This window comes from Ochotona princeps, chromosome 29 (assembly GCF_030435755.1).
Source record: "Ochotona princeps isolate mOchPri1 chromosome 29, mOchPri1.hap1, whole genome shotgun sequence".
NCBI classification, from domain to species: Eukaryota; Metazoa; Chordata; class Mammalia; order Lagomorpha; family Ochotonidae; genus Ochotona; species Ochotona princeps.
Genome location: NC_080860.1, coordinates 3,487,766 through 3,515,639, shown reverse-complemented (window position 1 = coordinate 3,515,639; position 27,874 = coordinate 3,487,766). Strand labels below are relative to the sequence as shown.

Here is a 27,874-nt window from a genome sequence, read left to right as displayed (position 1 = left end):
GTGGGTTAAGTTGCCACCTGTGACACTGGCATTCCATATGGGTGCCAGGTTGAGGCTTGGCTCTTCACTTCTGATCCTACTCGCTGTTAATGCACTGGGGAAAGCCGTGAAAGATGCCCAAGTCCTTTGGCCCCTGCGTCCACATGGGAGACCTGTTCCTGGCTCCAGCCTGTCCCCGCCCCGCCGTTGCAGCCATTTGGGAGTGAGCCAACAGATGGAATACGTCTCTCTCTCTCTCTATCCCTCTCTCCCCTCCTCCCCACTTTGTAACTCTTAAGACAGCAGCCAGGACTTAAATCAGTGGCTTAACCTACTACACCACAGGCCTAGTTCACAGCTTTTCTTCTTAAACAAATTTTGTGTATTAATTCTATTTATTACTTGAGAGAGAGAGAGCGAGGGAGCGCGGGCAGAGATCTTTGGTCAGCTGATTCCACACGTGCTCAAAGCAGCTGGGGCTGGACCAGGCCAAAACTGGAAGCCAGAAACTCAATCCAGGTCCCCCAGGTGGGTGGCAGGGACCGGAGGGCCCGAGCCATTGCCCCTAACAGGCCCTCTGTGTGGGATGTGAGCGTGCCTGGCAGTGGGACCGTGGCCCCTCCACCCCGTTCCAACTGTATGGCTGTTCTGCCACGTGTGTGGTGCGTGCTGCCAGGCTGCGGGCATCAGCTTGCCTGACGCCATGTGCTGACAGCTGACGTGTGGCTTGGAAAGCTGAGTGTGGACAGTTAGGCTCGGTTGTCTCCCACAAGGCTGTGGCGTGACTGGTGGCCATCAGTTGAGCCTGGTTGCTGATAGGAGCGGGTTCGCAGCAGCAGACGGGGTGGTTAGGGCTTGCTGGGCCAACTCCAGTGTCCGTCTTTGACACTGTCTCCGCAGGACGGCTTCTCACCCACCAGCAAGCTGCAGCGTCTGCTGGCCGAGTCCCGGCAGATGGTGACCCACCTGGAGCTGAGCACCCTGCTGCCCATCAGCTGCAAGGCTGTCGGCCACGGGGTAGGTGCGGCTGTCCTGCCCCCAGGCGCTGCAGGCTGGGGGCGCTGCAACACGGGGCCAGGAACAGGGGCTTCAGGAAGGAGGAACCTTGGCAGTGACCCTGAGCATGCAAATTTCCGGGGACTTTCGGACAAGTGTTTAATCATCAAATGCACATCAAATGAACATCAAATGTTCCAAGTAGAGAGAACAGGGCGGGGTCACCTCCAGCAGCTGCCAGCGTTGTGCTGTTTTTGCTGGATTTTCCTGGCACACACATGGGTTCCAGACACTGTGTCCCCTGTAACATAGGCCGTGTCTCCAGCAGGGGAGGACCGCCCTTACACAGCCTCATAACCCAGTCCACACGACATCTCAGAGGTGTCCTTTCTGGTTCCATTTAAGCTGCATGGGATGCAGGGATGCCTCTCCCAGCCCAGGCGACATGCCTCACTCCTCCTCCTGTCTCCTTCCCCCTTCCTTCGCCTTCCTCCCCTTCCCCCCACTTCCTCCTGAATTCTCCGTGTGTGTGTGTGTGTGTGTGTGTGTGTGTGAGAGAGAGAGAGAGAGAGAAAGAGACAGAGACAGAGACAGAGACAGAGAAATGCCCGTTATATGTAGTGGAGCACAGGTCATGTGTCCCTTCAAAGTTTCTGCATTGCTGTCTGACCTCTCTGTTTGGAACGCACTCCTGCCCTCAGACCTGTGGCCAGCCCCCTGGTGACAGGTGGAGGAGTATGGGCCTGCGAGGTTGCGGTGGGCCCTGTTGGGTCGGGCTCGTCCCCTGGGCTGATGGTCAGCCCGTTGGGCGTGTTCTGGTTCAGCCTGAGCTTCATCCCACGCGGGGCCATGAGGTTGACAGGACAGTTCCGGCTCGGTCCACCATCCATTCCTTCGTTCGTGCCATCCGTTGCTTGACGCGTGAACCTGTGGTTCTTGCAGCGCGCCCAGGCTAGCTTTCACTTCTTCCAGCATTGCGGCAGCAGCCATGTCAGCTCCTCGGGATTTTAAAGCTTCCGCACAGATGGTGCAGGAAGGGCCGGAACCACTTTCCTAGTCTTCCCAGGAGCGCTGGGAGATGAGGCGTGGCCAGGGCTGGTGTGCTGCTCGGATGTGCTGTGTACACAGTCAGGGTGCTGGAGAGCTGCTGGGCTGAACAGACAGGAGTCTGCTGGAACACGGAAATGCTTTTCTAGAAAGACGGACTTTACAGAAGGGCCATTGGTGTGTCACCAGATGGAGGTGTCTCCTTAAGAATGTCTCATGTCTGCTGGTACTTCAGCGGAGAACTGCTGGGGATGACCTTGCTTCCAGAGGGTAGAAAACCCGAGTGCCCCCGTGGAGCCTGCACCTGTCCACGGGTGGGCGGCCTCTGCTTGGGCATCCCCTCAGGCACATTGGCAAGGAGCTGGATTAGAAGTAGGGTGCCTGGGACTCTGGCTGGCACGCTAACTTGGGAAGTCTGTGAAGCAAGGGTAGCGAGTGGCAGGTTAACCCACCACACTGCGATGCCGGCCCCGGGAGTGTGTACACAGCCATCTGTAGATGTGTCCTTCACTGGAAGTGCTGGTTGTGGGACTGGTCTGTGTTTAGTGTTGTAGCCAGCTGCCAGCTGGATTTTCCGGTTGGCCATGCCGTTTCCCAGCCCCGTCTCTGTGTGATCGGCCATGGGGGTTCTAACCATGCAGCCTGTTCCCTGCTTGCGATTTAACCTCTGCCAACCAATGGCTTGGTGCGTCCCGGCTGTCTGCGAGTTGGCTTTTCCCCTGGGCTCCAGTGAGCTCCTCCTCTGGTTGGACACAAGTCCTCTCTCAGATGGGTTGTTTTCTCCCAGCGTGGTTTGCCTTGCCTTTTCTCTGCAAGATTGAAAACTAGGCTTTGGATGTGTTCCAGCTGGCACCTTGGTTACTAGGTAAACGTGTTGACATGTTCTCACTCATCTGAGAGGCAGACAGAGCTTCTTCTCCTTCGGGCACTCCCCAGGCCGGGCTGAGGAGGGGCTGCCCACGCTGCCTTCATGGCCCTGGAGTCGCCACCCTGGAGTCTGCAGGAAACTGGAGACGGAGTCAAAACTGGGAGTGGGATTCCACGTGGGTGCAGAGTCCCAAGGCTTTGGGCCGTCCTCGACCGCTTTCCCAGGCCACAGGTAGGGAGCTGATGGAAAGCGGGGCCACCAGGATTAGAACCTGTGCCCATATGGGATCCTGGCACATTCAAGGTGAGGACTTTAGTCACTAGGCTACTGTTCCAGGCCCAAAATAAATTAAAAAAAAAAAGTTCACGGGAAATAAGTATTATGGGAAAATGGCAGATTTCCACTTAAAAACAAGATAGTAGATTTTAAGTGTTTCAACACATACCGTAAAACGGAGATGACGTGTATATCAATTAGCTTGATTCAGTCATTTCAAAATGTGTATCTATTTTGGAACATCATGTCATACCCCATGAATACAAACTTAATTTTTCTCCTCCTTTTATTGGAAAGGGGAGACAAACAGATAGTGGAAAATCTTCTACTTTTTCTACTGGTCCATTCTCCAGATGTCCCCAGAACAGCCAGGGCTGTGCTGGGTGGAAGATGGGGGTCTGGAACTCAGCCTGGGTCTCCAAGGTGAGCGGGAGGGACCCAAGAACTTGGGCGGTCATCGGCTGCCTCCCAGGCACGTTAGCCTGATCAGCTGGGAAACGGCTGAGACCCCTAACCAGGCATTCAGCTATGGGATACAGGAGCCCCAGGTGACGACTGGACCACCCCCCTCCTGAGTGTTTCAAAGCCCCCCCCCCCACCTGGAGTGGGCATTCAATGATTTCAAGTGCGTGCACAGCATTGTGCAACCGTTGCCAAGCGCTTTTTGGTTTTTTTTGGATCATTCTTCATCCTGTAGGCCTGAAGCTGCGCAGCCCTGAGGGCCCATGGCCGCCAGTGCTCTGTGTCTGAGCCAAGCACAGATGAATGGTGTCCCATGGCATCTGTCCTTAGTGCCTGCTGGCCGTGTCCCCCTGACGTCCTCCAGGTGCGTCCGCACAGTGACAGCTGTTGGCACCTCCTTCCTCCTTCACGCTGTCCAGGTGCCGTTGCAGGGGTGGACTGCACACTCTGAGGCCACTGCCACCCGTCCACCCTTGTGAGGGACACGACTGTGGGCGCGAACACGCAGCTGACTGGTAGAGAGCCTGTTCACAGTTAGAGTGCATACTCGGAAGTGGACCTGCTGGACAGAATGATGGCGTTACACAAACAGTATCAAGGACATTGGAGTGTGTAGCAGGTGGACAGGAGGACGTAGCAAGGGCCAGAGCCCAGGCTGCTGAGAGCACTTGGGATGCACTTGAACTGGCGCTGACCCCGCATGGCTCGGGAGCGTTGTTGGGGGGGAGACATGGGCTGCTCGCACCTGCATGTCTCTGCTGGCCTTTGCCGTTGCCTCCCCCTCCCCCTTTCCTCCCCTCCCCCTCCCCCTTTCCTCCTCCAAACCCCTTTTATCCTCCTTTCTCTCTCCCTTTCCTCCCTTCGTTTTTTTTAAAGATTTTTTTTTTAAATATTTATTTTTTATTACAAAGTCAGATATACAGAGAGGAGGAGAGACAGAGAGGAAGATCTTCCATCCGATGTTTCTCTCCCCAAGTGAGCTGCAACGGGTCGGTGCACGCCAATCTGATGCCGGGAACCAGGAACCTCTTCCAGGTCTCCCACACGGGTGCAGGGTCCCAAAGCCTTGGGTCGTCCTGGACTGCTTTCCCAGGCCACAAACAGGGAGCTGGATGGAAATGGAGCTCCCGGGATTAGAACCGGTGCCCATATGGGATCCCGGGGCGTTCAAGGCGAGGACTTTAGCCGCTAGGCCATGCCGCCGGGCCCCCTCCCTTCGTTTTTTTCCTTCTCAGTCCTCCAAAACACTGCCCAGCTACCTCAGCCCTCAAGGAGGCCCACAGACCATGCAGATTGGTCAGTCCCCTTCGGCCATGGCCCACAGCAGGGCTCCCACACAGAGGGCCCCGATCTCAGGGCTCACCCTCACCTGTGTGATTGGCAGGGTGGTCCTGCTGTGAAGTCAGAGAGCAAGGGGACTCCCCACGGGATCTGGGGGCCAGTGCACCCTGGCTGGGGGGATGGGGGGTGTGTGGATGGATGAATGCATGTTGATTGTATTGAATTGCTTTTGTTATATTTTAGTTATTCTCTAAGGTTGTTAAAGTAAGTTCTTCTTTATTTGTATGTCGTTTTTTTTTTTTTCTCATTTCATCATCCTGGAATTAATTTGGAAGTTGTTTTTTAGACCTTAGAAGCCTCAGAAGCGTCAGCTCAGGAAAATGCCTTTGTCAGTCACTGAGGAGCACACAGTCAGCCCGCGTTTGCCCGGCCTGGGTAAGTCACCTTCACATATCTGCCCTGTATCTCCCGCAGACTTAATGAGTAACCTGGGGACACTGATAATGCAGAGTCAAGGCTGTGCGTTTGTTTGCACTGTTACCCTCTGGTCTTTGCTTGACCCGTTCATACTGTACATACCTGCTCCGTCTAATCTAATCAGAGCAAAATGTCAGCTAATTGTAAGGGGAATGTAGACAGAAGGGTTCCTCTCCTCACTGCGTGGATCGCTGGACGGTGCCAGCAAGCCCGGGTGAAGGAGAGGACCCCGTTGCTCGTGCCCGCCGTGGGTGTGTTAAGAGGCACTGCCCTGGGCCCACCAGTGCCTCTCTGCTGACACCAGCTGGCAAAGGCCCAGGCACTTCCAAGCGCTGTGACACCCGGCAGGGCTGCCAGCCCTGGCTCTGCTGATGTCCACCCTGATGCGTGTCAGGGTGCAGGGAGGCTCAGAGTAGCCAACCCTGGCTCCTGACAGTTGCAGTGCTGTTTCTGTCCCCAGAAGCGGGTTGCACATCTGTGTGGAAGGCAGAAGACACACTGAACAACGCCGGAAGCTTAGGTTAAACCCAGAGGCCCAGCGCCTGGCCCTGGCAGCCACTGCCAATTCCAGGGGGTCAGGAGCCCAAGCACCCTGCAGATTCCCCTGTCCTGCTTGGTTCCGAGTTAGCCACTGCCATGTGTTAGAGGTGAGAGGTCATGGCGCAGGTGCAGACTGGCGACCACACTCAGGACAAGCCCCTACATGGGTCACACGGCCCCGGGGAGTGGGCTTACAGGCCCCTGCCCCTTGGCCTGCCATTGCTACTCCACCCCCGCGCAAACTGAGTGTCCCCACAGCACTGGCCCCAGTTGGCTCCAGTGCAAACTGGGAGAAGTAGCATCCCCTCTCTGCTGTGTGAGTGACAGAGCACGCCACGCTGAGGGCCGCAGATCACAGAGCAGCCTGGCCGTGGGCAGGGGCAGCTGAGCAGCCCAGGCCGCTCGCCGGGGTCTGAGTGAAAGCTCGCTGGAAAGGCAACGTGTTTAAGCATTGTGGTTGTCGCTATAGACGTAGAACTTGTACAGTAATTTGGTTTTTTAAAGAGAATATGCTGTGTGCCTCTGTATCCCTTCTAAGAGAATTAATTTGCTTCAGTCAATTAAAAATATTTTTAATAATAAAGACAGCTACTTTTTTTAGGGTTGAACCACACGTGAGGGTTGGCTGCTTTAAGCAGACCCTAGCAGGTGCTGGGCCCAGGAGCGCAGGGGCTGCTCTGGGTCTGGGGGGCTGCTCTGGGTCTGGGCGCTGCACCGTGTGAGGCCCAGAGCTCCCACCCACCCCGAGAGGACCTCCCCAGGAGCGCAGGGGCCACCCCAGCAGGCTTTATACTGAGGGTGCTAAAGGGAGAGTGAGTGAGGCTGGGCCGCACTCGCTTGTGCTCTGTGCCACGGATGAGGGTACAGGGCATGTGAGTCAGGAGGCCGAGCTGCAGCCCAAGACCCCAGAGGACCATCACCCCTGTGAGCGTGCCACCCCCTGCGGGCACCCGTCAGCTGCTAAGGGATGGGTCCGGTCTGAAGGATTTGAAATTGATGTCCAGTGACTTTACGGCTGAATGTATTGTTAGCTCGTAGGAGTTCAGTGCCTATAATAGCTGTAATTGTGCCAGCTTGGTGTTCCCATTAGAAGTGGGAAACTTTTAATACCAAGTTCTCCATCCTAGGTGTTTGAGATATGTGACCCATTCCAGGTGCCGCGCAGCAGTCTCACAGTGTTTAAAATAGTTACAAGGCTTTAACATGTACATTTTATAGTCAATATCTTTTTAGATTTTTTAAATTTACTTTTATTGGAAAGTCAGATATACACAGAGGAGGAGAGACAGAGAGGAAGATCTTCTGTCTGATAGTTCACTCCCCAAGTGAGCGCAACAGCTGGAGCTGAGCCAGTCCGAAGCCAGGAGCCAGGAGCTTCTTCCGGGTCTCCCACACGGGTGCAGGGTCCTAAGGCTTGGGCCGTCCTTGACTGCTTTCCCAGGCCACAAGCAGGGAGCTGGATGGGAAGTGGCGCTGCCGGGATTAGAACCGGCTTCGATATGGGATCCCAGTGCATATAAGGCAAGGACTTTAGCTGCTAGGCCACCATGCTGGGCCTTATATATATATTTTTAATATATATATTCAATATATTTTAAAAATTAGTTATTTTGTTTAAAAGGCTGAGATACAGAGATAAAGGGAAGCAGATCTTCCACCTGCTGGTTTACTCCCCACATAGCTGCAACAGCCCAGGCTGGGCTGGAGCCTGGAGTTTCTTCGGGTTCCCCCATGTGGGTGCGAGGGTCCAGGGTCCCAGGCCATTCTCTGTTGCTTTCTCAGGCACAGGATTGGAAGTGGAGCAGCTGGGACTTGAACAGGCGGCCATATTGTTTAACCCACTGTGCCTGCGTCACAGGGCTGCAGGGACTCCAAAGCCACGTCAAAGTGCCGGCTGGCACCTGGACACCTGGCCCAAGAGGCCCGTGGGCAAGGTGGCTCTGCATGGTGGGAAGGCTGGGGGCAGTAGCCCCTGCTCTGCTCCTGCTCTTCGGCCGTTACAGCCCCCCTCCCTGCCCCGGGACTCCCAGCTGTCCTGTGGGTGCCCTGCTGGCCCGTGGGGGCCTTCCGTGTGACCGAGGAGAGCAGACACGCCGCGTTCCTCAGGAGCCGCCCCAAGCCAGCATGGCCACTGAGAGCAGTTCCCCACCCAGACAGTGCCCAGTTATCCGTTCTTGAAGACCGACATCCGGCTTCCCAGCCAAGCCAGCTTGGGAACCCAGTAGAGTGAGCTGAGCGTGCAGCCCTGCGCTGCCAGTGCCCATGGAGCAAGCAAGCCCACGCCCTCTCGCGGTCTTGTGGGGGTAACAGCAGGCCTTGGGCGACCGGAGAGGGCTCTGTAGGGAAGCTTTGAGGTCTGTGACAGCTTGTGTTTGGGAACAGAGGTCAAGGGTGGAGGGCTGTGGGAAAGGCTTCCCGGAAGAAGGATGCCTCAACCAAGCTCGTCAGGAAAATGGGTAGATGCCAGCCAGGCAAACAGGTAGAGTAAGAGAATTCCAGACCCGGCCCTGCCAGGCACAGGCCCTGGGGCACACTCCCAGCTGTGCCACGGGAGGCCCTTGTGGCTGGGTTAGGAAGTCCCAGGGCACAGTGACGTGGTACCTACTGTCCTGCAGGCTCTCAGCCCATCAGATGGTGCCAGCCCAGGCGGCCCTGCTGCCTGGGGGGCCTGGAGACACACGGGCTGAGAGCGGGGCCGGGTGCGTCCCTGGGTCCTCAGAGGCACTTGTGTGGGTTTGTTCACTTGTTTTCAGTCCTGCATTTTACACATTTTTTCTTAAAAAAAATTTTTTTTCATTTTGTCCTGAGTCATCTTCCATTCACTGGCTCATTCCCCAAACGCCCACAACACCTGGGACCTGGGGCTGGGCCAAAGCCAGAAATAAGCATCCCGGTGCTTACAAGGGAAGATGAGCCAATTGGGCTGTTGCGCCTCCCTCCTCTTCGTTTTTTTAAGGCAGAGTTAGAAGGAGACAGGGTCTTCCACCTGCTGGTTCACTCCCCGAATGGCTGCAGTGGTCGGAACTGAGCTGATCTGAACCCAGGAGCCAGGAGCTTTTTCCAGGTCTCCTATGTGGGTGCAGGTGGGACTCGAACCCGGGTCTACAGCTGAGACAACCTGCGCACCGCAGCGCCCGCCCCAGGATACATCTTTGTAAGCCGGACAGGAGCAGAGTCTTGTGCTAAGGCCGGGTGCCAGGCCACAGGGGTCGTCCTCTCGGCGGAGGGAGGGCCGGGGCGCGAAGCTCCGGAATGGGCCAGCTGCTTGGCAAGCCTTGAACTTGAGGCCGGGAGCCCCAGCAAGGTCCTGAGGCTGTGCAGCCCCGCGTGTTTCCCCAGGTGAACCCGATCCCGGTGCGGAGGCGGTCGGCGCGGGCGGCCCGGTGTTTCCACTGCGCCTGGCAGGGCTGCGCGCGCTCGGCCCGCGCCGGCACCTGGCGGCCGGGAGGCGGGACGCACGGGGAGCCCGGGCGGGTGGAGGTGTGCGGAGGGCGGAGCTGCCGGGGCGCGGGGCCGGGTGGCGAGGCCCCGCCTGCCGGGAGGGCGGGAGGGCGGCCGGCTGGGGCGCCGGAGCGGCGGGCGGGCGCTCGGAGCGGCGGCGGCGGCGGCAGGATGAACAGCATCAAGAGCGTGCCGGCGCGGGTGCTGAGCCGCAGGCCGGGCCACAGCCTGGAGGCCGAGCGCGAGCAGTTCGACAAGACGCAGGCGAGCGCGGGCGGCGGGCGGGCCGGGGCCGGGGCCGGGGCGGGCGGCGCAGGGCCGGCGAGCTCCGCGGGCGGCCGCGCGCAGGTGAACCGGAAGCGGCGGGGCGCGCTCGCCTCGGGCCCGGCGGAGCGGCGCCTGGGCCGCGGGGTCGGGGCGCGCGGTTCCCTGGGCCACGGCCGCCCGCGCGCCGCGCCCTCTCCCACCTGGGGCAGCCGCGGCCCCGCGGGGCGAAGCCTTGCGTTTCCGCACGGGAAACCCCGCTTCCTCCCCCTCGGGCGCCTGCCAGCCCGGCCGGGTGGGAAGTTTCTCGGCGTCGCCCGTCCTGTTTACCGGGGCGGCGGGGCGCGCACGGAAACTTGGCGGGCACGCCGGCCCCGCGCCCCTTCCCGCCGCGGGGCGGGGACCGATGGCGCAGCGGGTGCCGGCACCCGCGGCCGGGCTGCGTCCCTGGCTTTGCTGTCCCCTTCCTGGGACACGCGGAGGCGTCCTCGGGCCCGGGGGCTGGGCTGGGCGGGGCCCTGCCTGGTGTTTTGCCGGAGTCCGGACGGCCGGGATCGGGATGCAGGGCCGAGGAATCTGGTCTGGCCAGGATGGGCGAGGGAAGGGAGCGGCTGCCCGGATGGGGCCTGACGGCAGCGACTTCTGCGATGGCTTTCCACTTGGGGGTGTGTGTGGGGGGAGGACTCCAGGCGCCGTATCCTCACTCCGCCGCCCCGGACCACTCCTGTCTGCGGCTGGAACTTGGGGACGCAGGGAATCTGCGTGGGCTGGCCAGCACCAGGGGTGGCAGGTGGCTCTGTCACTCCTGCTTTTTAGGTCCCCCACCCCTTCTCGGGGATGGCGGGGACTGGAAGGGGGCACAGAGACCCCCCCAGGCCGCGCTGCACATGGAGGTGAAGTATCTGGGCTTTGTTCTGCATCCTGTCCCAGGATCCCCTTAGGTGGGGTCCCAGGCAGCCACTGGGGATGTAAAAAGGAGGTATTGTGTGAGGTTAATATTTAATTAGATCGTTCCCAGAAATAACTCCTAACCACCACCCAGTGGCCCTGATAGAGGAGAGCCCGGGAGCTGAGTCTCCCCACGGCACAGAGAGCAGGGCGCATTCAGGCTGGTGCCCCTTCCCCTGGGCAGGGCCGGAGGAGGGCTTGACCCATACCACCGGTCAGGCTGCCCTGCTCCCTGGGGCTCTGCTGTTGTGTGGCATCCAGGAAGCCAGTCCGGCCTTGGTCTTCCCTGTGACTTGGGTCTCTGGGGTGCAGCCTCCCAGCCCTGTCAACCTGGAGGTGACCACTCGAGTGCAGTACACCTGCGCCGGGCGTGAACCAGGCCGACTCCGGACACTTGGGCGCCCAAGTCAAATTGCAGTTGACTTTTCCATGAAGCTGTTTGAGGCAGGGATGGAGACAGGCAGAGATCTTACATTGCTGGTACCCTGCCCAGCTACAGCCCAGAGCTGGGAGCCAGGAAATGCACCCAGGTCTCCCGCGTGGGTGGCAGAAACCCAAGCTCTCTAGCCGGCTTCTGCTGCCTCCCAGGGTGCCCATTAGCAGGGAGCTGGGTCGAAGTGGAGTGACTGGGCCCTGAACAGGCGCCCTGATCCCGGCTGCCCACAGCCCTAGGCAGCGGTTAGCTCGCTGTTCTAGGAGACTGCACCGCTATCCTGGCCCTGGAAGCGGTGCCAGCCCAAGGGGGTAGGGCGGGGGTGGGCTCTCCTGTGGTCGGCACCTAGCCCTGGGCAAGCTGCTAGCCCCTGGCTCTGTGTCCTCTGCAAAGCTAGGAGTCATTCTACCTGCCTCGCTGCGGTGTGAGACGCAAAGTGGCCACGGGAGCCACGTGCCAAGTCCTGGAGCGTGCGGGTGCTGGGCGCAGTCCTGGCCTCTTGGGGGACCCAGCCTCATCACAAGTGACTTTGGTGGACGAGGAAAGTGGGAGTGACGCAGGCCATGACCTTGAAGGTGGAGCCAAGGAACCCGGGCAGGCCAGGAAGGAGAAAGCTGAGGCCCAGGCCCCTGGCGTTTGGCGCCATGGGATCCCTGGTCCCTGTCTCCTGGCCTCTGTGTGTGTCACTTCTGAAATGGCTGCAGCAGCTGGTCCAAAGCCATGGGCCAGAAGCAGCTTCTGGGTCTCCCAAGTGCTTGGTCTGTCCTCCGTTGCCTTCCCAGGCACATCTGTAGGAAGCTGGATCAGAAGTGGAAGAGCCAGAACTCGAACCGGTGCCCATATGGGATGCCAGGCCCCCACCCCAGTTTGTGTAGTTTCAAGCCACTCAGTTGATGGTAGTCGGAAGTGGCATCCCTGTGCCCAGCGGGGCACAGCAAGCTCTGCCAGCTGCCTTCCCCCTCCGCTCCACCTCCAGAAGTCTTATGAGGTCGGGGTCTGAGGCCAGGACTCCCCACGTGTGGCCAGGGCTGCTGGCTCAGGTCCAGCTGCGGCCTCCTTGGTGGGCCTTGGTCTGCCTTGGGACATGGAGACGGAGCCCAGACCAAGAGAAGGCCTGACGTCACCGCAGGGCCCGCTGCCCACTGAGCTTCCGGGTCAGCCCCAGTGGGACCAGATCCCGAGGAGAGCCATGTGGATTGGCAACGCAGGACTTTTTCTTTTAAAGATTTGTTATTTGAAAGGCAGGGTTAGGGAGAAAGGGAGGGACCGAGAGCTCTCCATCTGCTGGCTCACTCCCCAGGTGGCCACAGCTGTCACTGCTGGGCCAGGCTGGAGGCAGGAGCCTCCGTCCGGGTCTCCTGTGAGGGTGCGGAGGCCCCAGCACTGGAGCTGGCTTCCACTGCTTTCCCAGAAGCATTCGGGGGAGCTGCATTGGAAGTGGGGCAGCCAGGATGGAAACTGGGGCTCCTGTGAGATGCCAGCCTCGTGGGTAAAAGCTTAGCCCACTACACCAGCAGCTCAGGGGCTCTCAGCCTGGCTGCAGGGTACCCCGGCATTGTCTTGTGGAATACTAGTGGGGCACAGGCTGGGCTCGTGTCCTTAGTGGACAGTCCCCGTGGGGACAGTGGGAGTGGGGTGTTGCACATCTTTTTCTTGCCGTGGGTTTGACCCCACAGCTGACGGCGGCGTGGACACTGAGTTCCCAGGACTTGGCAGCTGGGGTTGTCAGCCAGGAAGGGTGGAAGGGTTGGGAGCCTGGGCTGGTGGGTTAGGAACCCTGGAGGCAGGTCTGGCACTTCTGTGTGCTTCTTGGGCCCCCGGGGAGTTTGCCAAGGCTTGTGGTGTCTAGAATCCCCTTAGGAGATCAGGGCAGGCGCTCGGCCCACCTGACACCTGCGTGTCACTTCAGACTGCCTGGGCTCACTCCCCCAGGTCCTGTCCTGACCTGCCAGCTCAGACCCTGGGGCAGCTGGCAGTGGGGGCCCTTGCCACCATTCGGGGCACCGGGATTGAGTTCCAGCTTTGCCCAGTTGTGGCCATCTTAGGGTTTCACTTACTCGCTCTGCGTCCCTCTGTCGAATGAATGCCAGTCGCTGGCACACCAGCTGCCAGCCCTGCCCTGGGTTCCTGGTCCGTCAGGTGTGCAGCCTCTGGCAGCCCTGGTGCTCTGCACCTGCTGGGCCACTCCGCTCCCATCTCTGACCTGGCCAGGCGAGTGGGCCACAGCCCTTGCCTAGCCCCCAACCCTGCCACAGGGGGCGGGGCGCTGTCTGCCTCTGTAAATAACAGATTTATGGGGGAGGAAGGTTCGTTGGCCCCAGGGACTGGAAGAAGCTAGGCCAGGTGGTGGGCAGCCAGGGACCCTCCACCTGCTGTGCGCTGCTAGGGGACTGTACCTGGAGGTGCGGGCTGAGTGGGTACACACAGGCCCCAGGGTTCCTCTGACAGGGGAGGAGGAGCTGGGCCCCAGCCACGCTGTGAAGCCACCCCCAAGGCCCGCCCAAGCCAGCGGATGACAGGTCACGGTCACCCGCTCAGGAAGCCAGCTTCGTGGCTTCAGCAGGTGGTTGCCAGAGGCCCTGCCCCCGCCTGGGTGGCTGCTTCCTGGCAGAGCGGCGTCAGAGGTGACAGTCCAGGCTAGGGACAGCTTCCTCAGCCACCTTTCCACCGTGCAGCCACCTTTCCACCGTGCGCCTGGGGACACCCACAGGCGGCCCCTTGGGGTGTGGTGAGAATCATGCAGGTGTCAGCATCCTGTGGCTCCTGGAGCTCGCGGCCTGGGGGACTCTGCCTGAACTTGGAGGCTGCAGGAGGACTGGCTGTTGGCTGGAGAAGTGAGCCTTCCAGATCCTCCAGGCCAGGGCTGGTGTGTGGGGAGGGACGGGACTTCCCCTCTTGAGCTGTTTGTGAATGAAAGCTGCTGCCCACGCTGGAGGCCAGGCTGCACCTGCTGGCTCGAAGCCCCGCCCCCTGCCAGCTAGCTGGGCTGCCCTGCCCCCATGCAGAGCAACTGGGGGTGCCTTCTCCCAACCTGCAGCCAGTTGTGGGGACCGGAAATGGGCATGGATGAGCAGATGAGTGTATTTGGCTCCCGGGAGAAGGTGGCACAGCCACCCTGGCAGGCTCCTCGCCAGCTGCTCCCCGAGACCTCAGATGGCCCCTCCCTTGTGCGGCCTGGACAGAGACAGGCACGTCCTCCCCCAGGAATGCCTGGCTGTGGTCAGAGGTGAATTCAGACACGGCTGCTGTTTTTCCCCAGCCTCGCCTGTGGGCTCTCCTGCCAGGACTGACTCAGCCCCCAGGTTGTGCCACAGACAGGTTTTTGGTGATGTCACCAGGACAAAACCGTCCTGGCAGGCGATGGGGGCGTGACCTGGGCCGAGCCCTCCTGCCACCCGCCAGCATGACTCCCACAAAGCCTGGAGCTGAGGAGCTGTGGTTGCCCCCTGCCTTGGGTGCCAGCCGCCTCCTTTGGAGCAGCCATGGAGGTGTCGGTGAGGGTCACCCCACCTGTAGGCTCCTGTCTGTCCGCACAATCCCTCCACGTGTGGCCCAAGCTACAGAAATCCTGTGTTTGCCTCGGTAAATGGCCTCTGAAGGGCCCTGGTGCTTCAATGAGGCCTCTCTGTCCTCGCAACCTCTCCGGGCCTGCTAGCATGGGGCTGCCCGCCTCGCCCTGGCAAGTGCCAGCCACGGGGGGGTGGGCCTCGGCCCAGGTCCCTGGCTGTGTTGGCCTCTGCCCTGGGGCTTCAGCGATTGGCTGAGGCGGATGGGGACAGCAGGACCAGGGCGTGGTCTCCTGCCTGCGGGGCAGTGGGCTGGGGCTCACCCTGACCTGCTGGCTCTGTGTTCCCCCTACCCCTCTGCCTGGTGAAGGTCAGGCCTTTCCTGGGACTTGGGGCTTGCCCAGCACCGAGGGGGGACACCAGGGACCCTGGACTTCACTCCCCGGTCCCCTCAGCTGATCCCCAAGCACCCCATGGCTGCTCCTGGTAACCCCCTGGCCCAGAAGGGTCCTCTCTGGCCCGCATTGGGCGGAGCTGCCTCTGCCAGCCCCTTGTCCCCAGCAGTCAGACTGCAGGCCAGTGCTACCTGCCCTCAGGTCTTCTGCCCCTATCCCCCCTCAAGGCCCTAAGGTCCTGGCCTGGGCCTGGACCTCCCTCCAGCTCAGCCCCTGGGAGCCAGCCCCAAGCAGCAAGGACACCCAGTGTGCCCAGCTTGGGCTGGTCCCGAGGACAGCTCGCCAGAGTGGCGGCCTGGGCTCCCACAGGCTCCTCCTTGTGTGGCCCCGTGCCTGCCGGCACATCTGCCCGCCCGCACACAACAGGGCAGTGTTCCCGCTGAGGGCCGGGCAGCCACAACGCTGTCTGCAGGGGCCAGTGGGGGCAGTGCCCTGTGGGCCATACTCCTGATCCAACCTGTGCCAGGCCCTGCTGTGGGGAGAGTGGGGGTGAGTGACCCACAGGCGTGGTTGGGGTGATGGGGTTCAGGCGCAGGTGGCCACTGCAGGGCTGGGTCCCTTAGGGGCTGGGGTTGGGTGGGGCCCCAGCTCAATCCTCCCAGCTGCTTCTGCGCTTGGGCATTCTTGTCTGCTTGGATGGGCCACCCAGCCCCTCCTTGCCTTGGTTTCCCCACTGGGATCTCTCCTAACCGCTTCCCAGAGTCACTGCCTGGGGGCACTCGCTAAATGCAGCTGTCCATCACTGTGGTCAAACCACCGAGGACACAACATCCCTCCCAGGCACCCATCTGGAGGGAAGGACTAAGCCTAGGGTGCAGGCCTGGCCAAGGAGCAGGTGGTGGGAGCTGGTGTCCAGCCCGGGGGCCCGGGTGAGCCGGCCAAGGCTGCCGCAGGTCCCCGCATCCCAATGAGCTGCCACAATGGGCCCAGTGTGTGAAAGAGGGCCAGCCCTGCCCCCATCCGGTGAGCCGGGGAAGCCCCACAGTGAGGGGGCAGCCTTCCTGGCAGGGGCTGCAGGGGTGGAGGGTGGAGTGAGGTGACGGCAGGCTGTGACAGGTGTGTGAGCAGGCTCCCCCCCTTCCCGGAGGGCATGGCAGTGAGTCAGGAAGCCACAGGTGGCCATGGGGTCCAGCCGTAGCTGCTGTCCTGGGCGTGCTGGGCTGGGCCCCTGTCTCTGACCCAGTGGGCTGGCCTGCCCCAGCAGGTCCTGACCTTGGCCTCTCCGCTCCCCCAGGCCATCAGCATCAGCAAAGCCATCAACAACCAGGAGGTGCCGGTGAAGGAGAAGCACGCACGCCGTATCCTTCACCTGCCTGCTCTGGGGGTGCCCCTGCCCGCCCCCTCCGCCTCCGCCTCCATCCCTGTGTGTGCCTTTGGCCTTGACCCTGGCAGGTATCATTCTGGGCACGCACCACGAGAAGGGCGCCTTCACTTTCTGGTCCTACGCCATCGGCCTCCCGCTGCCCAGCAGCCCCATCCTGAGCTGGAAATTCTGCCATGTCCTGCACAAGGTTCTGCGGGATGGCCATCCCAATGTGAGTGGGCACTGCCCGTGCCCGCCTGAGTGTGCAGGGCTCTGCCGCCTTCCCCCCAACCCCGCCTGCAGTGTGGGAGGGGGACTGTCTCGGGACACTTCCCTCTTCCCCTCCCCCACAGGTGCTGCATGACTGCCAGCGGTACCGCAGCAACATCCGCGAGATTGGGGACCTGTGGGTACGTGCTGGTTGGGCATGGGACAGCTCTTCAGGGCCGGGCCTTGCTTAGAAGGCTTGGGGCCCTGCAAGTTGGGCAAAGGTGACCGAGATTGAGGGGTGCCCCTACTGTCGCCAGGGATGGAACCCCAGGAGCAGAGCCCAGGGAGATGCACAGCCCGTGCCTTTGACCCATGTTCCTAGACGTAAAAACCGTGGAGTGCTGGGGGCATGGTGAGGTGCCGGGCCACTCCTACCTGCCACCAGCATCATGGGTGGCCCACTGGGCCTGGCCTCCTGCCCTTGGCTCACCAGGGTCTTGCAGGACTGAGTGACAGGCGTGATAATAAGACAGCTGGAGGCAGGCGACAACTGTTCACTGAGCCCGTCAGGCATGGGGGACACACACGGCCACCTCTGCTGGGCTGCCCAGTGACTGGAGCCCTTCCGCAGGGGCACCTGCATGACCGGTACGGACAGCTAGTGAGCGTCTACACCAGGCTGCTGCTGACCAAGATCTCCTTTCACCTCAAGGTAGCCCCGGGGGCGGAGCTCCTGGCTGGCCCCTCCATGCCTGCCGAGGACTGGGTTGGTCCCGAGGCCCGGCTCTGGTGGCCTGGGCTGGCTCTCTGCCCGGCCTCCACCAGCCTGGGTGAGCCTCAGTGGCTGAACGGGGCTGGGGTTTCTGCCCCCAGCATGCCCACCCCGTGCTGGAGCTGGGCTGGATGTGGGGGCTGCCGCTGAGGGGGCCTCTCTCACAGCACCCCCAGTTCCCCGCGGGCCTGGAGGTGACAGACGAGGTGCTGGAGAAGGCGGCCGGGACTGACGTGAACAACATGTGAGTCTCACTGCAGTGGCCTCCCCTGGGGCGATGGCAGCCGGGAGCCCCTGGGGACCAGCAGGTGGCGCTGGCAGGGAGGTGCCTGGCGTGTGGTGCCGTTGGCTCGGTGGGCCCTGCCTCAGCTCCACGCTCTGTTGCAGCTTCCAGCTCACCGTGGAGATGTTCGACTACATGGACTGCGAGCTGAAGCTCTCGGAGTCGGGTGAGCCAGCGGCCATGGTTGGGGGAGGGAGGGAGGGAGGGAGATGCTGTGGCGAGATGTGCTTGCCACTCCCAGACGTGGAGGGAAGGCTCGGGGCCCTGCAGGGCACCTTTACCACCCTGGGACATCAGGCCCAGACGCTGGGGTGTGGGTGGTCTCGGCTGTTTCTTCTGCCTGGCTTCCCAGGAGGTAGGCTGGGGGCAGTGCCCACTTCCTGTCTGGTGGACCCCAGCCCAGGAACAGCAAGCCTGGGGTGGGGGGGATTTGGGGTACCAGGGAGTTCGCTGGCCCCTCAGTGCCCTGTGGCTGCAGAGCCCAGGGCGTTGTTGGCGCAGCCAGGACTCCACACAGGGCAGGTGTCCACGGCACATGTGCCACGCCACGTATTCTGCGGCCCAGAGGCTGCCAGCAGGGTGAGGGAAGAGCATGTCCCCTGGCGTCCCCACCACCACCCTCCCAGTGGTACCAGAAAGCATCTTAGATGCAGGGGCGCTCTGACCTCTAGGGTGAGCTCTGTGGCCACAGCAGATAGAAACATCTGGAAGGACTCCTGGTGGTCCTGGGCTGTCGGCCTTGTGGGGACTCAGGGGAAGCTGTTGGATCCAGTGTACTGGAAAGAACCAGAAAAGCCTGAGGGGTCTCCGACCCCATGGGTCATGCCCGCCTTGCCCGTCCTGCCCGCAGTTTTCCGGCAGCTCAACACCGCCATCGCCGTGTCCCAGATGTCCTCGGGCCAGTGCCGCCTGGCCCCCCTGATCCAGGTCATCCAGGACTGCAGCCACCTGTACCACTACACCGTGAAGCTCATGTTCAAGCTGCACTCCTGTGAGTGCCCGCTCCCAGGGACGGCCACAGTGGGACTCCGGGTGCCCGCTGCTGGCCGCCACGCCAAGCACACGGGGCCGGGCCCTGCAGTTTGGCTCTGCTGGGAGCAGCTGGCCCATGTAACCAGCTGTAGGCTCCCGTCACTAGGGCTCCCGTCACTAGAGCCCGGGGTCTCCTGACCCCTTCCTGAAAGGAGTTGGGGCCGGCCATGAGGGTCTCCCCCGTGTGCTACTTTTGGATTGGGGAGGAGTAGGGGTCCCCCTGAACACTGTGTTCCCCAGGTCTGCCCGCGGACACGTTGCAAGGCCACAGGGACCGCTTCCATGAGCAGTTCCACAGGTAGCAGCCCGGGAGGTCCGAGCCGGGAGGGGTGCACACGGCCCCTTCCTCACCCATGGTTCCCCGCAGCCTCCGGCACTTCTTCCGCCGCGCCTCGGACATGCTGTACTTCAAGCGGCTCATCCAGATCCCCCGGCTGCCCGAGGTGCGTGGGGTCCTGGGCGCAGAGGCCGTGGGCGGGGCGGCCTTCCTGCGGGAGGGTGGCTGAGCAGCTGCCCCCGCAGGGACCCCCCAACTTTCTGCGGGCCTCGGCCCTGGCGGAGCACATCAAGCCCGTGGTGGTGATCCCGGAGGAGGCCCCGGAAGAGGAGGAACCAGAGAGCCTGATCGAGATCAGCACGGGCCCCCCCGTAGAGGAGCCGGCAGTGAGTGTCCCCCGGCCAGCCCACCGCGTGGCCAGCCTCGGGCGCAGGCAGTGAGTGTCCCCCGGCCAGCCCACCGTGTGGCCGGACTCAGGGGCGCAGGCAGTGAGTGTCCCCCGGCCAGCCCACCGCGTGGCCGGACTCGGGCGCAGGCAGTGAGTGTCCCCCGGCCAGCCCACCGCGTGGCCAGACTCAGGGGCGCAGGCAGTGAGTGTCCCCCGGCCAGCCCACCGCGCGGCCGGACTCAGGGGCGCAGGCAGTGAGTGTCCCCCGGCCAGCCCACCGCGCGGCCGGACTCAGGGGCGCAGGCAGTGAGTGTCCCCCGGCCAGCCCACCGCGTGGCCGGACTCGGGCGCAGGGCAGAGAGCCAGGGTTCCTGCTTTGCCCCGCAGGTGGTGGCTGACCTCTTGGACCAGACGTTCGGGCCCCCCAACGGCTCGGTGAGGGATGAGAGGTGAGGGGCCCAGGCGGCTGGGCAGGGCGGGGCCTGAGCACGAGAGGCCCCCCGGCCCCCGTGGGTCTGACAGCCTGCGTCCACAGGGACCTGCAGATCGAGACCCTGAAGCGCGAGGTGGAGGCGCTGCGGGCAGAGCTGGAGAAGATGAAGCTGGAGGTGAGTGGGCAGCCCGAGGGTGGACCTGTGGGAGCCTGCAGGCCGGCCCGCGACCCCACAGCGCCCTCTGCCGCCCGCAGGCCCAGCGCTACGTGGCGCAGCTCAAGGGCCAGGTGAACGCGCTGGAGGCCGAGCTGGAGGAGCAGCGCAAGCAGAAGCAGAAGGCCCTGGTGGACAACGAGCAGCTCCGCCACGAGCTGGCCCAGCTGCGGGCCGCCCAGCGCGAGGGCGAGCAGGACCGGGGCCTGCGCGAGGAGGCCGAGCGTGAGTGCTGCGTCCACGGGCCTGGGGTCACGGGGCGCGGGCAGGGCAGGAGCCAACCCCACTGCCGTCGCAGGGCGGGCCAGCGCCACGGAGCTGCGCTACAGCAGGCTGAAGGAGAAGCACAGTGAGCTCATCAACACCCACGCCGAGCTGCTGCGGAAGGTGGGCGCCCAGCAGGGATTGCGGCGCAGGGCCCAGGGCCCAGGCCGGCAGTCAGAGCCTGAGCCCGTCCCTGCCCACGCAGAACGCGGACACGGCCAAGCAGCTGACGGTGACGCAGCAGAGCCAGGAGGAGGTGGCGCGTGTGAAGGAGCAGCTGGTCTTCCAGATGGAGCAGGTTAAGCGCGAGTCGGAGATGAAGGTGCGCCCTGTGGTTTGCTGGCCCGTGCCCTTCCGTGCCCCCCAGTCCCACTGCCCTAGTGACACGCTGCCCTGTCCCAGCTGGAGGAGCAGAGCGACCAGGTGGAACAGCTCAAGCGGGAGCTGGAGGCCAAGGCCGGGGAGCTGCAGCATGCCCAGGAGGCCCTGAGCCGCACACAGCAGGTGCCACGGGGGCCCTCCTGAGGTGGCACTAGGGCACAGGGTCCGCAGGGCTCCCGGTCGGGGGGCACCCACAGCTGCCTGGGAGCCTGCTCAGGACCCCGTGTTTGCAGAGTGGGGCTGAGCTGAGCTCAAGGCTGGACACACTGAGCGCGGAGAAGGCCGCCCTGAGCGGGGCCGTGCAGCAGCGGGAGGCCGAGCTGCTGGCAGCCCAGAACTTGGCGCGGGAGAAGGAGGCGGTGCTGAGCCAGGCCCAGCAGGAGCTACAGGGGCGGCTGGCAGAGAAGGTAGGAGCTCCTGGTGGCCCGCGGTGCCCACCCAGCGGGTGTGTGCAGGGCAGGGTTGCCCCGTGCTGCCCGAGCCCCGGGCCTGTTCTCATGCTCTCAGCCTGTTGGCTGACAGGCGAGCTTGTCACATCCATCAGCCACTTAGGTGTCAAGATGGAGCCTTAGCATTTACACTTCATTCTGGTCTCCGTGTCAGTGCAGGGCCCACTGGCTGCTTCCCCAGGTTGATAGCAGGGAGCTGGATTGGAAGGGGAGCAGTCAGGACCCGAACCAGTATCTCTGAGGGAAACCAGCAGCAATTTTACTCACTGAGGCCACAGCAAGTTTGCAGCATCCTGGAGGGACTGTCTGGCTAGGGGAGGGTCTCTCCCTGAGGTGACCTGGAGCATACCCAGCCTTCTGGGGTCTCTAAGCTGCCCCTCCTCTCCAGGAGGCCCAGGAGCAGGGGCTGTGGCAAAGGATGCTGGACGAGCAGTTCGCAGTGTTGTGTGGTGCTGCAGGCGAGGCCGAGCGCATCCTCCAGGATGCAGTGGGCAAGCTGGACGACCCCCTACACCTGCGCTGCACCAGCTCCCCGGGTATGTGCCTGCTGGCGGCCACTGTGCCCAGCCCACCTGTGGGCAGTGTGGGACTGGAGCCTCACCTCCCTGGGTACATGCCCGGCTGGGGGCAGTGTGGGACCAGGGTCTCAGCTACTCTTGGCTTGCAGACTACCTGGTGAGCAGGGCCCAGGCAGCCGTGGACACAGTGAGCGCCCTGGAGCGGGGCCATGCCCAGTACCTAGCCTCCCCAGCAGGTGAGTGCTAGACTCCCCTCTCTGCCAAGGAGCGGGATGCCCCCTCCTCACCCTGCCTGTCACCCCGCAGATGCCTCAGCCCTGGTGGCGGCCCTGGCCCGCTTCTCCCATCTGGCCGCAGACACCATCATAAACGGGGCTGCCACCTCCCATCTGGCCCCCACCGACCCTGCTGACCGTAAGTGGATCCCAGGCCCCGGGAGAGGGGAGGGGGTGTTCCGGGGGTTCTGCCCCACTCATGGGCCTCTCCCTGTCCCCCAGGTCTGCTGGACAGCTGCAGGGAGTGCGGGGCGCGGGCGCTGGAGCTCACACAACAGCTGCAGGACCGGCAGGGGGTGACCAAGGCACAGCCAGGCCTGGTGCGCGGCCCCCTGCAGGGCATCCTTCAGCTGGGCCAGGTGAACTGAGTGTCCAGTGCTGGGTGTGTGGGGCAGACCCCCGGGTGCCCCTGCCTCCACTGCGTGGGGCTGCTGGTGCGAGGGAATGCACCTGTCTGAACCCATCCTCCCAGGAGCTGAAGCCCAAGAGCCTGGACGTGCGGCAGGAGGAGCTGGGCGCCGTGGTGGATAAGGAGATGGCGGCCACCTCTGCAGCCATTGAAGATGCCGTGCGGAGGATCGAGGTGAGCCCAGCAGGCCTCCACCCCGTCCTGGCTGGGCAGTGAGTTCAGTCCTCTCACTCGGCCTTGGCTCTCTGCAGGACATGATGAACCAGGCCCGCCACGCGAGCTCAGGGCTTAAGCTGGAGGTGAACGAGAGGTGAGCTCTCAGGCCCCAGCCCAAGGTGGGTCCCCCATGGAGTCCCAGGTCAGGGGTCAGCCAGGCCCCATGTGGTGTCAGGGTCTGTGGCGGAGCCCATTGTGTCCCCTTCTTGTCTCGCCTCCTAGGATCCTTAATTCCTGCACAGACCTCATGAAGGTGAGTGGGTGGCCAGTACCCCAGGGTGGCCGAGCTTGGCCTGGGAGGCCCCTGGTCACACTGCCTTGGTCTTGGCAGGCCATCCGGCTCCTGGTGACCACATCCACCAGCCTGCAGAAGGAAATAGTAGAAAGTGGCCGGGTGAGTCGGTGGGGGCCTCGGGTCAGGTCACACTTCACCCCACACCCCCGTATAGACACACTCCAACCCCTCAGCAAATACTCAAGGCACCCCTGCGCTACACACACACACTCCCTCCCTGCTTGCCAGGAGAGGGTTGCGGCTTGGGGCAGGATCATGATCTTCCATTGGCCTGTCCTCCTCTTGCCACTAGGGGGCAGCCACACAACAAGAATTTTATGCCAAGAACTCACGCTGGACTGAAGGCCTCATCTCTGCCTCCAAGGCCGTGGGCTGGGGAGCCACGCAGCTGGTGTATGTCGTGGGGGCAGGGCAGGGGGTGGAGGATGTGGGGTGTCCCTGGCAATCCACAGGGTCGGAGACCCAGGCCCCGTGGGCCCCTCCCCGCAGGGAGTCGGCGGACAGGGTGGTGCTGCACACGGGCAAGTACGAGGAGCTGATAGTCGGCTCGCACGAGATCGCGGCCAGCACGGCCCAGCTGGTGGCGGCCTCCAAGGTGAGGCAGCTGGCTCGCCCCGGGCCCTGGACAGCCCGGCCCACACTGACAGGCCCACCCTGACTGGCCCGCCACCACCCACCCAGGTGAAGGCCAGCAAACACAGCCCCCACCTGAGCCGCCTGCAGGAGTGCTCGCGCACTGTCAACGAGATGGCCGCCAACGTGGTGGCCTCCACCAAGTCGGGCCAGGAGCAGATTGAGGAGCGAGGCGAGTGTTGGGGGTGTGGTGGCCTTATTCCCGGGGGAGGCGGGACGGGCACCCACACGCTCACCTGCCCTTTGGTCACAGACACCATGGACTTCTCCGGCCTGTCGCTCATCAAGCTCAAGAAGCAGGAGATGGAAACGCAGGTGAGCCAGCACCTCGTGGCTGAGCCAGGGCAAGGGGGGCAGGGGCCCTGGGCTGCGCTGAAGGGCTGCGTGCCATGGGCTGCAGGTGCGGGTCCTGGAGCTGGAGAAGACGCTGGAGGCGGAGCGCGTGCGACTCGGGGAGCTGCGGAAGCAGCACTATGTGCTGGCCGGCGGCGTGGGGTCACCAGGCGAGGAGGAGCCCAGCCCACCCATCGCCACCCCCCGGGGTGGGACCAAGAAGCCACCGCTGGCCCAGAAGCCCAGTGTGGCCCTGCGACAGGACCAACAGGTGCAGGGTGCTGGGATGTGGAGGCTTCCAGAGGGGGCAGCTGGCCCCCGGCTGGGCCACACGCCCTGAGCCCTTGCCTTCAGTTCCCACAGCTCAACAAGGATGGTGTCTACCCAGCTCAGCTCTTGAACTCCTATGCCCTCTGGGGTCCAGGCCTCGCGGGGCTGCCCTGGGACCACATTCCACCCTGGGGTGTCCCCCAGGCTGCCAGCCCCCTGCCTGTGGGTCCTGAGCTGCAAGGCTGTTACAACTCCTTATCATGGTGAACATACTGGGAGACCTGCCACGTAGGGGCCACCTCTGCCCGAGACTGCAGTCCCAGCATGCCAACTCCATGGTGCCCAACGGTTCAAGCCATAGGCAGAACAAGGCACATGCCGCCCACTTCTCCTTGGGCCAGGTGCAGGAAGTGGCTGCTGTTGCTCCTGCAGGGCCGGGCAGCCTGGCAGGGGCCACCTCTGCTCCGGAAAGTACCAGTTCCAACTGGAACCTGCCATCACCGCCCATTTCCTGTTTTCCATTCCGGACCTGGCCGTGCCATCACCATCGCCTACCCTGAGGGCCTGCTGCCTGCCCTTCTGAAGGTCGGGGCTTGGCCCCAGACCCACCTGTGTGCCAAGAGCAAGCCAGAAGCCAGATGGGGCATGGCTTTGGCTGGGCAGGCACAGCCAGGAGCTGGACTGGACCCCTAGCCTCCCAGCTGTTTGCCTGCTGCCGACCGTTGGCGGGGTGAGCACTGGGCAGCACACCATGTCCAACTGACAATAAAGTGCGCTGTGACTGTTGCCTAGGCCCAAGTGGCTGTGCAGGCTCCTTCTCCAGGCATGCGTTCTGCCACACTGGGCCTGGCCCAGGCCCGCAGGAAGCCACGCAGGTGCTGCTGGCTCTGCCATGGGGGCTGTCATCTCTGAACAGAGGAGACACGGTAAGAGATCTGTCAGCTCTCCCCCCAGTGGCTGGACCAGAGCCCATGCGAAGCCAGGAGCTTCTGGGTCTCCTGTGGGTGTAGGACAGCCTCTGTTGTTTTCCCAGGCCATAAGCAGAGTTGGATCAGAAGTGGAGCAGCTGGGACACAAGCCAATGCCCATATGGGGATGCCAGTGCTAGCTCCTCTGGTTTGCAGCCTGTACCCCCCCACAGGCTCTCTGAATGCCACCACCACCAGCTGAGCAGCTGCTGACAGTGTCCCCACCAATGGGTGGTCCTGGGGCTAACCATGTGACCAGGCAGCTATCCCCGAGGGCTCCTGACCACAGACCAGGCTCCCAGCTCCTCCGCCTGGGTTCCCTGGGGCCAGGGTCCCCATAGGCTCCTTGTCTGGAAGGCCACATGACTCCTGCATGTCTAAGCCAGTGACTGCCAGACACAAGCTGGCAGCCACTGCAGGAGGTGACTGCTCGGGTCAGGCTTCCTCAGGTCAAGTCCTTTGTGACAAGCCTTAACCAGGAACCCCCATCCCAGTAGTACTAAGCCAGGGACCAGTGGCATAGCACAAGCTGCAACGCTGGCATCCCAGGGGGCGCCAGTTCGTGTCCTGGCTGCTCCACTACCATTTCAGCTCCCTACCACTGTGCTAGGGAAGTGGCTCAAGATGGCCCAAGTGCTTGGGCTCTGCACCCACATCAGACCCCCAAAGTAGCTCCTGGCACCGGCCTGGCCATTCTAATCGTGGGGGGTGGGGCGTGAGCCAGGATGGAAGACCTGTGTCCCTGTAGCTCTGCCTTCCAGGTGAATTCTGTAAAGACTTGGGCAGCAGTGAGAAGCCTGCAGCCTCTGGCTGTGCCTGCCACTCTGCCTAGTCCTGCATGTGAGCACCAAGGCCCACAGAGGAGCGGCCGGCACCCTGCAAGGCCAGTTCAGGCCTAGAAGCTTCAGACAGGGAGACAGACTCCTAGCAGCTACTGGGAACAGGGGAACCGGCGTGAACTCCCTCCCTGCCAGCAAAGGGAGAGCTGCTCCCTCAGAAGCTCCAGCTCACACAGGCAGGATTCTTTACAGCCTCCTGGGACAAGGCCCACAGCCTGGCGGCCTCGGGCAGCAACACTGGTAGGAGCGTGCAGGCCTACTTTCACTAGAGGGCCTCACCGGGACACGGAGCACCAGACGCAGCAGGGGTGGCAGGCAGAGGACGTAAGCGCAGCTTGGCGGGCACAGACACGGCGCAGCAATGGGTATGATGGGCACACAAGTGTATGGCACAGCTCGGCAGATCCAACAGGCACAAGCATACAGTGGTGGGCACAGGAGGACGCGGCACAGCTTAGACAGGTTGGCATGATGGGGGTGATGGGCACACGGCAGCTCGGTGGGAGAGGGCATGATGCAGCAGGGATAGGCAGGCATGGGAGAGCACTCGACAGCAGGGCTGTGGCACCTAGCCTGGCAGCCAGGACACTCGCACTCACATGGGAGAGCTTAGCTTGGAGCCTTACCTGCTGCTCCCCACAGACCACTTGCCTGGGAGGCCCGAGCGGAGCCCTTGGCACCCTGCTTTGGCCCCAGCAACTGCATGCATCGGGAGAACCGGTTTGGGGGGGGACCATGGATGAAAGAGGAATTGCAATTAAACCCGAGACACCTACAGGAAAATGCCCAAAGCCAGCTCCACAGGACCTTCCCTCACAGCACGGCTCGCGACAACCCTGTGGACAGAGGCCTGCCAGCCTGAGCGATGCAGAGGGCCTGGGAGGAGCGTGCTGCCTCTGCCCATCGCCCCACCGGCCGCACCGCCAGTCTCGGCACCTCTGCCGGGACTCCAGCTGTCACTCCAGAGCAGACCCACAGGCACACCCTGGCAAGGAAGGACAGGACTGCGGCCAATGATTTTCTGTTTATTAAAAAGGCTCCTACAGCTTTACAACCAGCGCCGCACACAGCCCTAGATGGGGACAGTGCAGCTGGCCCAGCGGCCTCACTGTACCAACCCAGAACTTGTGCCTAGCTGCAGGGCTGCGGAGCTGCGGGCACCCCGACTGGAGACAGAGGTATAGGGGAGTGTGTGTGTGGCACCACTTGCTGCTGGAGATTCACAGGACGTGGCAAGCCTGCCTGACGGGCAGGGCAGTGAATCGTCCTAAGCAGCTGTGTTTTCTGTACAGTCACAATACAGTAGAGTTCAAGTCCAGGAGTGCACGGTAGCTAGGACAGGGCTGGCGGCCTCGAGCTCAAGCCCACTAACACGCAATGCCAGCTGGCAGCCTGTGAGACCAACTGACATGGGCCACAAGCTTCACCCACGGGCCACAGGTGTGTGGTTCCAGCCTGCCCCAACCCCCAGCTGGGTGCTGGGACTGCCGCACAGGTGGCACGCATAGGGAGACCCCAGAGAGGCAGAGCCAATGCCTACACCACCCCCACCCACCCCACCCCAGCCGCCAGTCAGCTGGGCCCAGCCCCGCATGAGCCAGGGTCCTGGCAGGGAGGCTAAGGCACGGCAGGTGCGAGCACACGCTGCTCGCACACAGGAAGTCGCATTCATTTCCTGTCTGCTTTTCAATCTGCTCAAAGCAATATTTGCATTTTTTTACAAATTTCCCTGAATGGTCTTATGTCAAAAAAAGTTATTTCCAAATATAAAACAGGAGCATTACACATGTAGTAAAAATACTGGGGGAGTTTTTCTTCCTAGAAGCTGCCAGGCTGGCTCAAGGCTGCAGAGGGCGCTGGGCATGGCTCTCCATGCAAAGTCCCACACGCCCATCCCAGGACACGGCCGAGTGTCTCCACTGCAGCTTGGGAAGGGACACGGGACACGGTCGAGTGTCTCCACTACAGCTTGGGAAGCAGCCGGGTGTGCTGCGGAGGGGCCCAGGGTGACCCATGGGGCAGCACAGCCTGGCCAGGAGCACCAACCTTGTAGGCTGGCCAACGCTGGTGGACCCCACCAGGGCTGCAGTGGCAGGTGGGCTGGACACATGAACTGACGTTTGCAGATAGACAGTGAGC

General features: G+C 62.5%; 2 protein-coding genes across 5 annotated transcripts in view; both read left to right on the top strand.

The window, feature by feature from the left end:
• The window catches only part of CCDC62 (coiled-coil domain containing 62), a 31,743-nt gene extending 25,234 nt beyond the window's left edge, over positions 1 to 6,509 (top strand). The window contains exons 11-13 of one of the 2 annotated variants that reach the window (XM_058656552.1): positions 880 to 996; positions 5,256 to 5,319; positions 5,850 to 6,509. In XM_058656552.1, coding sequence (XP_058512535.1) covers positions 880 to 996; positions 5,256 to 5,309 — 171 coding nt within the window. In that variant the 3' untranslated portion in view covers positions 5,310 to 5,319; positions 5,850 to 6,509. Of the gene's footprint in view, positions 1 to 879; positions 997 to 5,255; positions 5,320 to 5,846 lie in introns of both variants that reach the window. The other variant, XM_058656551.1, reaches the window with a different exon arrangement.
• Positions 924 to 24,560, top strand: HIP1R (huntingtin interacting protein 1 related). 3 transcript variants are annotated; one of them, XM_058656550.1, is made up of 32 exons: positions 924 to 996; positions 5,256 to 5,319; positions 16,208 to 16,271; positions 16,366 to 16,508; positions 16,630 to 16,686; positions 17,118 to 17,198; positions 17,426 to 17,502; positions 17,646 to 17,707; positions 18,392 to 18,532; positions 18,814 to 18,871; positions 18,941 to 19,016; positions 19,096 to 19,236; positions 19,626 to 19,687; positions 19,774 to 19,846; positions 19,927 to 20,110; positions 20,184 to 20,272; positions 20,355 to 20,471; positions 20,552 to 20,653; positions 20,764 to 20,937; positions 21,368 to 21,515; positions 21,647 to 21,733; positions 21,804 to 21,911; positions 21,995 to 22,131; positions 22,245 to 22,355; positions 22,433 to 22,491; positions 22,620 to 22,650; positions 22,729 to 22,791; positions 22,985 to 23,085; positions 23,182 to 23,287; positions 23,374 to 23,497; positions 23,579 to 23,640; positions 23,726 to 24,560. In XM_058656550.1, the coding sequence occupies exons 2-32, from the start codon at positions 5,290 to 5,292 to the stop codon at positions 23,996 to 23,998; spliced, it is 3,141 nt and encodes a 1,046-aa protein (XP_058512533.1). In that variant the 5' UTR covers positions 924 to 996; positions 5,256 to 5,289; the 3' UTR covers positions 23,999 to 24,560. The 3 variants fall into 3 exon arrangements, with proteins under 3 accessions (XP_058512533.1, XP_058512532.1, XP_058512531.1); XM_058656549.1 differs by lacking the exons at positions 924 to 996; positions 5,256 to 5,319 and adding an exon at positions 9,484 to 9,631 and having other exon boundaries at positions 21,995 to 22,057; positions 22,112 to 22,131; XM_058656548.1 differs by lacking the exons at positions 924 to 996; positions 5,256 to 5,319 and adding an exon at positions 9,484 to 9,631.
• The last annotated feature ends 3,314 nt before the right edge of the window (positions 24,561 to 27,874 follow it).

Coding starts and splice junctions, on each gene's coding strand:
- HIP1R (XM_058656548.1), top strand. CDS start 9,539: ATGAACAGCATCAAGAGCGTGCCGGCGCGGGTGCTGAGCCGCAGGCCG. Junction 22,492..22,619: donor AAGCTGGAGGTGAACGAGAG/GTGAGCTCTCAG, acceptor CTCGCCTCCTAG/GATCCTTAATTCCTGCACAG. Junction 22,651..22,728: donor CCTGCACAGACCTCATGAAG/GTGAGTGGGTGG, acceptor TGGTCTTGGCAG/GCCATCCGGCTCCTGGTGAC.